This window comes from Phycodurus eques, chromosome 6 (genome assembly GCF_024500275.1).
Source record: "Phycodurus eques isolate BA_2022a chromosome 6, UOR_Pequ_1.1, whole genome shotgun sequence".
Lineage (NCBI taxonomy): Eukaryota > Metazoa > Chordata > Actinopteri > Syngnathiformes > Syngnathidae > Phycodurus > Phycodurus eques.
Genome location: NC_084530.1, coordinates 18089695 through 18099684, shown reverse-complemented (window position 1 = coordinate 18099684; position 9990 = coordinate 18089695). Strand labels below are relative to the sequence as shown.

Here is a 9990-nt window from a genome sequence, read left to right as displayed (position 1 = left end):
GACTTTTTTATCTTGGAAAAAATACAACTATTTGAGTAAGGTTTCCACTTTTTGTCTCTTAAAATAACACCTATATCTCATTCAACTTGTGTGATGAATGAAAACCTTTTCACAAAAATATGTTTTTTCTTATCAAACGAAACACGACTTTTTTTCATACTTTTTATCTCGAGGAAAAAAATTACTTTTTTTTCACCCCAAAGAAAGTACTTTATTCTTGTAATATGATTTTTTTTTTTCACAGGAAAATAAAAATAAATATTTCTTTTTTTGTTGAAAAAGATGACAAATTTCGAAAGACTGGAACTTTTTAATCTTGGGTGGGGGGGGGGAACTGAAAGATTTCCACTTTTTATCTCTAAAAATACAGCATTTTACCTCAAGCAACTTGTATGACAAAAAATTATGACAGGTTTGATGATGATGACAATTTGAACCTGAAACCAAAAAAAATCCCCAAAATAAGACTTTCCTATCGAGAAGAAATACTACGTTATTCTCGTAATATTGACTTTTTTCCCTCTAAAAAGATGGCTTTGTATTTAAAAAAAAATATGACCTAATTCTCTTATTACTTTTTTCACCACGAATAAGACTTGATCTAACAAATACAACTTGTTTTCACCCAAAAATGACCAACTTCTTGTCATATTACAACCATTTTCGCAAAAAAATACAAAGCAGTTACTTTTTATCTTGAAAAACTAGTTGAAATATTTCTACTTTTTAATCTTGAAAAACTACAACTATTCGCGAAAGATTTCCACTTTTTATCTCTAAAAATACAACCTTTTGCGATGGTGACAGTTTGACACTTTTTTCACAAAAAATGCAACTTTGTAGCTTGAAAAATATGACTTATTATCTTGACAAAATATTAGTATTCCTCGAAAGATTGGGGCTTTATATTTTGGAAAAACACCAGATTTTAGGTGTACTTAAAACACATTTTTAACATACCTCCAGTCCATAATATTCACTCTCCAGGGTCTTAGTGTACTGGGGCAGGCCGATCTGCCGCAGCCACCAGGCAATGGAGCGATTATTCATGTCTGACCCGCACAGAGAAAGACGATCAAGAGCAGAAAATGCCAGCAAACATGACCACTTTGGACTTCTTCGTGAGTCAAGTGGTTTGCTCCAGAATGTCGCACCTACCCGTCGGCGGGACGCACCAAGGAATTCTGGGAGCGCTTCCGTGCGATGTTTCACTTTCTTCTGCTTTTCCCGAGTAGAACTTGTCAAGTCAGCACATTAACCGTCTGTCTCTCAACATCTGTCCTCGCAGGGAAGCCAATGGGACGGCACAGTGGCGACGCCACCAGCCAATCGGAGCAGGGGTGATGGGAAGCAGGTCCAGGCAGATCCCGGCATGTCAAAGATGAGGAGAAGGGTGTGTGTGTGAAAATCTAGCTGTCAACGTGTCACAGGTGAGACGCGCATGCACTTGAGTGAGTGTGTGTGCAAAAAGTCATTGTATTATTGTAATTATTACATAAATATTTATAAAAGTTCATCAACAATACTGTGCACAAAAGTTAATGGTAGGACACATTCAAAGACAAAATCAATGTTGGCAACATTTTCTATGCTCAGGCCAGGAAAGAAGCCACGACATTTTAGTGAGACTCTGGATAAAGGTGCGTGTAATCGTAAACCAATGGAAGCGTCCACCCCCCTCTGTAATCATCATGGTACCACCCGCTGAGTATCAACCTCCATGAACTAGGAAGAAGTCTGTGAAGGTGACAAACTAACACAAATACCAAGCATTTTGGGCCTTGAAGGAGGCCAAACACTTATCGTACACGAAACAACTCTATTCTTTCTGGCCACGAGATGACAGTATCACTCACTCGCAAAAAAATACAACTTTACTGTATTCTGGTAAGAGTTTTTCGAAAAACTGTTTTTATATCCCCCAAAAATACTATACTTGAAAGATTGAGTTTTTTTACCTAGATAAAAATACTGTTTGGTTTTCATAAAATTACAATTGTTTTTTAAAAAAATTCTCAAAATCTCTCTCTCAAACTCTTAAATATTTTGACCTTAGAAAAAATTCATTTTTCATTCTCAAAAGATTTCAACTTTATCTCTAAATGCTTATTTTTACTTCACTGTTTATCTCAGGTAAATCATTCTTAATAATATGGATTATTGTCACAAAATTCATTCATTTTCCGTCCCGCTTATCCTCACTAGGGTCACGGGCGTGCTGGAGCCTATCCCAGTTGACTCTGGGCAAGAGGCGGGGTACGGCCTGAACTGCTCGCTAGCCAGTCGCAGGGCACATAGAAACAAACAACCAGTCGCACTCACATTCACACCTACGGACAATTAAGAGTTTTCAATTCATGTTTTTGGTATGTGGGAGAAAATGGGGAGAACATGCAAACTCCACACAGGTGAGGCCGGGATTTGATGATGTGCTCACCATTCATCCACCGTGCAGCTCACAAAACTTATATTTTCATAAAATAAATTGTACTTTTCATCCCTATAAAATATGAGTCATCTCGGAAAAAAAATACAATTGTGAAAAATTGCTACTTTTATATCTAAAAAAATAAAGACTTAAGTTATAAGGTTTTAATGGTACCATATTTTGTCAAACCAACTTGTTCTAGTATTTGGGATGTAATATTCGCTGTATGCTGCCTCAGTAACTATGTGAAATATGAATTAAAATTGCGGCAGGGTGGACGACTGGTTAGAGCGTCTGCCTCACAGTTCTGAGGACTCGGGTTCAATCCCCGGCCCCGCCTGTGTGGAGTTTGCATGTTCTCCCCTTGCCTGCGTGGGTTTTCTCCGGACACTCCGGTTTCCACCCACATCCCAAAAACATGCATGGTAGGTAAATTGCCTGTAGGTCTGAATGTGAGTGCAAATGGTTGTTTGTTTGTATGTGCCCTGTGATTGGCTGGCAACCAGTTCAGGGTGTACCCCGCCTCCTGCCCGATGATAGCTGGGATAGGCTCCAGCATGCCCGCGACCCTTGTGAGGGTAAGCGGCTCTGAAAATGAATGGCTGGATGGATCTTATCTACGTCACGAGTGAAGATCTCCGCCTTGCCTTTCCACTCGCGAGCCATCGCTGTCAACATAACAAACGTGTGCTCTCACAAGTGGGTCTTCTACACGGAGGCAACTCATCAGAGGAAGAGGGGGCGGTCTTAGCCAATACTGGGTCATACGGAAGTAGCTCGCAGAGGGGCCTTTTCAGAACACTCATACGAGGAATCCAAGGTGTTTTTTTTTTTTTTTTAAATAAAGGAAATTGACACTTTTATAGTCCCTGTTAGAGAGTCACTCTAGTCACTTAAATAACGTTTTATGATGGCGACAATTTGACCCTGGAACTAATGAAAAGATCAACTTTTTCCACACAAAAAATCTAATACAAATAAAAGGGTTTTTTTCCACGAAAAAAAATAATCTTTTTCACACAAACAAAATTCATAAAAAAGTATATTTTTTAACGAAAAATTTCCATCGAAAGAAATACAACTTTTTAATGAAAGAAATTATACTTAGTTCTCCTAATACTACAACTTTCCCCCTCCAAAAATACGATGTTTTTAATCTCAATAACTATGACATTTTATTTTGACAGAATACGACCTTTCTTGAAAGACCGCCACTTTTTAACTTGAAAGAAATACAGTGTGCCCAATCTAAAGATTTTAAATGCAAAATTCAGCCTTTACCAATACAATAATGCAACAGCGACCACTACAGAACGAAACAAGAACATCATGGCTTTTTTTTTTGCCATGTATGCTATTTTCATTTTTAGGGTAATTTCACTTCCTTTCTTCACTCTGCTTCTTACATCATCACGGAAAGTTGAGTCTATAAGCTGCACATATGACGTCATCTGACTAACTAACTCACACCTAACTCCGCGGCTCTCGTTGCCGGAGCCTGCTTCCGCGTGAACTTGACTGCGTGTGTCAAGAAAAAGGAAGTGCAGAGACGGCGCTAAAGAACACCCACCGTGGAACAGAGGGGGAACGGCAGTGTGTGATAATGAAGTCACCAACGAAAGACGACCGTCCACGCCGAAGAACCGTCTAAAGGTGAGCTCATTGACTTTTTCTGTTTCTTTCTGTGTTCACTTTTGGCCATCTTTTGTGTTTGGATTTTTGAATTTTACTTTTTAATCAGTGTGTAAACTGCATTATGGACAAAAGTATTGGAACAACTTACAGGAAGTGAAAGTTGAAGACAATAAAGAGTTGGTAGCGGTAACAGCTTCCTTCTATCACATATTATGGTGTGTCTGTCTACGCTGGGAATTAAGCCGGGTACACACAGACTGATTTTTAACATTTTAACTGATTATTTTAAGTACCAGAGACCCCACATATGACGAGAAAAAATCATGCATGTGATTACTGTCCTTATCGTGTTTGGTTTACTCGAGATGACAAACACAGCACACCATCCATCCATCCATCTTCCATACTGCTTTATCCTCACGTGGGTCGCGGGCGTGCTGGAGCCTCTCCCAGCTATCTTCGGGCGAGAGGCGGGGTACACCTTGAACTGGTCGCCAGCCAATCGCAGGGCACATAGAAACAAGCAACCATTTGCACTCACATTCACACCTACGGGCAGTGGCGGAGCTAGACTTTTATCCTTGGGGTGGCCGAGGCTATTTCAGGGGGTCCACAGACGATGACAATGAATTTGTTTCTCGACCAATGAATTGCAATCCGAGTCTCTAAATGTTGCAATGCACATACAGCACACAGAAGATGAGGTTTGTGCGCCTAAAATAAAGTTTATTAACAATGTTTACAACACAATGCACACAGAAACACAACTGCAACTATTTTTCAATAATCACAGAGTAACCCACTCACACAGTTATCCACTCAGACACACACGATTACCCACTCACAGATACTCACGCGCACACACCGTTATTCACTCACACTCTCTATGTCCCCCTTACTGTTGCCTGTCTTGGTTCCCTTTAAAAAGAAGTTCAATATCTTGTCCCCCTGTCTTTTCATTTCTCAACGGGCCCTATGGAAAGGAAAAAAAAAAAAGGCCAGTTTTATTATTCTTAGCATCACTGATAATTGCACAATTATCAAATCCCCACTTCAAGCCTAAAAAAAATGTCACGGGAAATAAACCACTTTAGATGCAAGTTTAATATTCAAACTTTTAGCTACTCAATGGTTCCCAACTGGTTTTGCCTCAGGACCCAACATTTGACTTAGTCATTAAGTCGCAACCCAAAATTTTGACATTCTTTAGCAACTCAAATTTATTTCACAAAAAAATAGCCCAGTAATATAAAAGCTTTTATGTGCTTTTGAAAACCTGAAAACAGTTGAGCTATATATATATATATATATATATATATATATATATGAAACATGACAAACATGAAATGTGAAATAAAAAGGCACACTTTTTATGAAGTAAATAAAAAGTGTGCCTTTTTTTTGTAGTTGAAAAAGGCAGACTTCTTGAATCAAATCAAATAAAACAGGCAAAATACTTAAATAAAAAGGCAGAATTCACATGAATTACAGGGAGGCTATACCCATTTTAAACAAGCTCCACTGGTGAAATTTAAGAAATCAAACTCTGAAATATAAAGGCAGAATTCACTTGAATTACAAGTATTTGTGCTTTTTAAACAAGCCACACTTGTGATGCTCATTAACAGCACTTTTGTGATGCCCTCAACTCCTCAAGTGTTCGTTGAAAGCACTCCACTTGTCTTAAAAGTGTTTTAGCAAGCCTGTTGTGCAGTACATTATGCATGAAATAAATTGGGTTCCTGCAGGCTCCTCCGGGTGGCCGGTTTTCGGCGGTCCGCCCTGGGTCCCTCGGTGTGGAATGTGTCCCGTCCGCCAGGCTCCTCTCGGATAATCAGTTAGTTATTGCGGCTCTACTCGAAAAAAGTGCAATATAAAACTATGCTAATGGTGTGCCATTTGGTAATATATTTGTACCTCAGGATCATTTTGTTGTTTTGTGACCTGTAACAATAAAGAAAATGTTAAAAGCCTATCTTTTTCACCTGATACCAGTCAGCTGAAAATTATGTGACTAAGTTACAAAAATGTGTCAAAATATGGATCAATTCAGTGCCTCATTCCCATCAGGACCTCAGCAACTCACAGGATGGAGTTGTGGCGCCAGTGTGCAAAATGGCTGATCGAGTGCCGGGTCCTGCCGGAGACGCACCGCGTCACGTGGGAGGGTGCACAGGTGAAGCCATGCATGCAACTCAACTAGCTTAGTTTATAATTCCTAAAAAGTAACCAACAGTGTGTGCGCTTGTCTGCATGTGTGCCAGGTGTGCGACCTGGCGCAGGCCCTAAGAGATGGCGTGCTGATATGCCAGCTGCTCAACAACCTGCTGCCTCAGGCCGTCAACCTGAGAGAGATCAACCTGCGCCCACAGATGTCCCAGGTACGTTATACACACACACACACACACACAGTGAATATAAAAAGTTTACACACCCCTGTTCAAATGCCGGCGTTTTGTGAAATCAAGAAATGACACCAATCGTTTCAAAACTTTTTCCATCATTAATGTGACCTATAATCTGTAACACTTCAGTAGAATAAAAAATATATATATTTTGAGGGGGAGTAAAACTGCAATAATGGGGTTGCACAAGTGTGCGCTCCCTCTTATAACTGGGGATATGGTTGTGTTCAGAATTAACCAATCACATTTAAACTCACGTTAAATGGAAGTCAACACACACCTGCCACCATTTCAAGTGCTTCTATATAACCCCTGAATAAAATTCAGCTGTTCCAGTTGGCTTTCCCTGACATTTTTTGTAGTCACAACTTTACAGCATAAGTTATGCTGTGCAGAGAACTTCCACAGCATCAAAGGGATCTCGTTTTTCAAAAGGTATCAGTTCGCAGAAGGGTACAAAAGAATTTTCAAGGCATTAAATGTAGCATGGAACATACTGTAGTGAAGAAAATCATCATGAAGTGGAGAAAATATGACACAGCAGTGACATTGTCAAGAACTACAGGTCCCGCCAAATTGATGAAAACACGAGAAGAAAATTGGTCACTGAGGCTGCCAAGATGTCGACAGTGACACTGAGGGAGCTGCAGGAATTTCTAGCAAATACTGGCTGTTTATTACATGTGACATCAATCTTCCATCTGCTTCATATGTCTGGACTGTGGGGTAGCTTGGTGAGAGGGAAGCCTTATCCTAGAAAGAAAAACATCCAAGCCCAGCTACATTTAAAAATCTCCCAAATGCATGTGGGAAAATGTTATTGTTGATTAAACCAAGGTTGAACTTTTCGGCCATAATTCCAAAAGGTATGTTTGGCGCAAATACACCACTGCTCTTCACAAAAGCACACCATATCTACAGTGAAGCACGGTGGTGGCAGCATCATGAGCAGAGGTTGTTTTTCTTTACCTTCAACTGGGGCCTTAGTCAAGGTGAAGGGAGTTAGGAAAATAGCAGCCAGTGTTAGCACACAACCTTCAGACTTCTGCTGGAAGGCAAAGATTGTCAGAAAAAGCCTACTAGAACATCTGAACTTTATTAGGGGTTAATCAGAGGCGCTTTAAAATGGTGGCAGCTGGCAGGTGTGTCCTACCACTTCAAATTATTTTGAATGTGATTGTCACATTCTGAATACGGCCAGATTCACAATTAGAAGAGGGTGTGCACACTTGGGCAACTGCATTATTTTAGTTGTTTAATTTTACTTCTCAAAAGATTTTTAAAAATTTAAGTGAGTTGGACAGGTTAGGTCATATTAGAAATGGAAAAAGTTTTGAAAAAAACTTTTTCCACATCATTCTACATCATAAAAACTTGGCATTTGAACAGGGGTGTGTTGACTTTTGTAGAGTGTTCCCGTGTCTCACCATAGAAGGATATCCCTGTACTTGGCTGCATTCATTTTTCCTTCGATTGCAACCAGTCTCCCTGTCCCTGCAGCTGAAAAACACACCCACAGCATGATGCTGCCACCACCATGCTTCACTGTTGGGACTGTATTGGACAGGTGATGAGCAGTGCCTGGTTTTCTCCACACATACCGCTTAGAATTAAGGCCAAAAAGTTCTATCTTGGTCTCATTAGACCAGATAATCTTATTTCTCACCATCTTGGAGTCCTTCAGGTGTTTTTTAGTGTCTTGCACTGAGGAGAGGCTTCTGTCGAACCACTCTGCCATAAAGCCCTGGCAGGTAGAGAGGGCTGCAGTGAAGGTTGACTTTCTAGAACTTTCTCCCATCTCCTGACTGCATCTTTGGAGCTCAGCCACAGTGGTCTTTGGGTTCTTCTTTCACGCTCTCACCAAGGCTCATCTCCCCCGATTGCTCAGTTTGGCCAGACGGCCAGCTCTAGGAAGGGTTCTGGTTCTCCCAAACGTCTTCCATTTAAGGATTATGGAGGCCACTGGGCTCTTAGGAACCTTAAGTGCAGCAGAAATTGTTTTGTAACCTTGGCCACATCGGTGCCTTGCCAGAATTCTGTCTCTGAGCTCTTCAGGCAGTTCCTTTGACCTCATGATTCTCATTTGCTCTGACATGCACTGTGAGCTGTATGGTCTTATATAGACAGGGGTGTGGCTTTCCTAATCAAGTCCAGTCAATATAATCCAACACAGCTGGACTCCAATGAAGATGTAGAATCATCTCAAGGATGTTAAGAAGAAATGGACAGCACCCGTGTTAAATATATGAGTGTCACAGCAAAGGGTCTGAATACTTATGGCTGTTTCAGTTTTTCTTTTTTAACATATCTGTAAAAATTTCAACAATACCGTTTTTTTCTGTCAATATGGGGTGCTGTGTGTGTACATTAATGAGGAAAGAAATGAACTTAAATGATTTTAGCAAATGGCTGCAATATAACAAAGAATGAAAAATGTAAGGGGGTCTGAATACTTTCCGTACCCACTGTATAAACAAACAACCATTCGCTCTCACATTCACACCTACGGGCAATTTAGAGTCTTCAATTAACCTACCATGCATGTTTTGGGGATGTGGGAGGAAACCGGAGTACCCGGAGAAAACCCACACAGGCACGGGGAGAACAGGCAAACTCCACACAGGCGAGGCCGGATTCGATCCCGAGTCCTCAGAACTGTGAGGCGGATGTGCTAAAATGTCGCCCACATGCCCCCACCGACCTACTTTTATCCATCCATCCATCCATTTTCTACCGCTTATCCGGGTCGGGTCGCGGGGGCAGTAGCTTTAGCAGGGACGCCCAGACTTCCATCTCCCCAGCCACTTAATCCAGCTCTTCCGGGGGGATCCCGAGGCGTTCCCAGGCCAGCCGAAGGACGTAGACTCTCCAGCGTGTCCTGGGTCGTCGCCGGGGTCTCCTCCCGGTGGGACGTGCCCGGAACACCTCACCAGGGAGGCGTCCGGGAGGCATCCGAATCAGATGCCCCAGCCACCTCATCTGGCTCCTCTCAATGCGGAGGAGCAGCGGCTCTACTCTGAGATCCTCCCGGATGAACGAGCTTCTCACCCTATCTCTAAGGGAGAGCCCGGACGCCCTGCGGAGGAAACTCATTTCGGCCGCTTGTATCCGGGATGTTGTTCTTTCGGTCACGACCCACAGCTCATGACCATAGGTGAGGGTAGGAAAGAAGATCGACCGGTAAATTCAGAGCTTCGCTGAAGCAAAAACTCTGGTATGGGAGGAGTTCGGTGAGGGTATGGAGAAAGACTTCCGGACGGCTTCGAGGAAATTATGGTCCACCATCCGGCGTCTCAGGAGGGGGAAGCCCTGCACCATCAAAACTGTGTATAGTGGGGATGGGTCGCTGCTGACCTCGACTCGGGACTCCTGAGGCAGCTGATGGGTACCGGCTGGCCAAGCGGAATGCAGCTTTGGTGGTCACTGAAGCAAACACCCGGGCATGGGAGGAGTTCGGTGAGGCCACGGAGAAAGACTTCCGGACGGCTTCGAGGAAATTATGGTCCACCATCCGGCGTCTCA

At 42.1% G+C, this 9990-nt stretch overlaps 2 protein-coding genes across 10 annotated transcripts in view; one reads left to right on the top strand and one right to left on the bottom strand.

Moving 5' to 3' along the window:
* sh2d3a (SH2 domain containing 3A) overlaps positions 1-1247 on the bottom strand; it is a 22986-nt gene extending 21739 nt beyond the window's left edge. The window contains exons 1-2 of one of the 3 annotated variants that reach the window (XM_061680720.1): positions 1159-1247; positions 961-1052 (exon numbers count right to left, since the gene is read on the bottom strand). In XM_061680720.1, coding sequence (XP_061536704.1) covers positions 961-1050 — 90 coding nt within the window. In that variant the 5' untranslated portion in view covers positions 1051-1052; positions 1159-1247. Of the gene's footprint in view, positions 1-960 lie in introns of all 3 variants that reach the window. The other 2 variants (XM_061680721.1, XM_061680722.1) reach the window with 2 other exon arrangements.
* A 2674-nt stretch (positions 1248-3921) lies between these two features.
* The window catches only part of LOC133403679 (proto-oncogene vav-like), a 28059-nt gene continuing 21990 nt past the window's right edge, over positions 3922-9990 (top strand). For 3 of the 7 annotated variants that reach the window (XM_061678807.1, XM_061678802.1, XM_061678804.1), the window contains exons 1-3: positions 3922-4081; positions 6134-6239; positions 6328-6444. In XM_061678807.1, coding sequence (XP_061534791.1) covers positions 6153-6239; positions 6328-6444 — 204 coding nt within the window. In that variant the 5' untranslated portion in view covers positions 3922-4081; positions 6134-6152. The remainder of the gene's footprint in view (positions 4082-6133; positions 6240-6327; positions 6445-9990) is intronic. The other 4 variants (XM_061678803.1, XM_061678800.1, XM_061678805.1 and 1 more) reach the window with 2 other exon arrangements.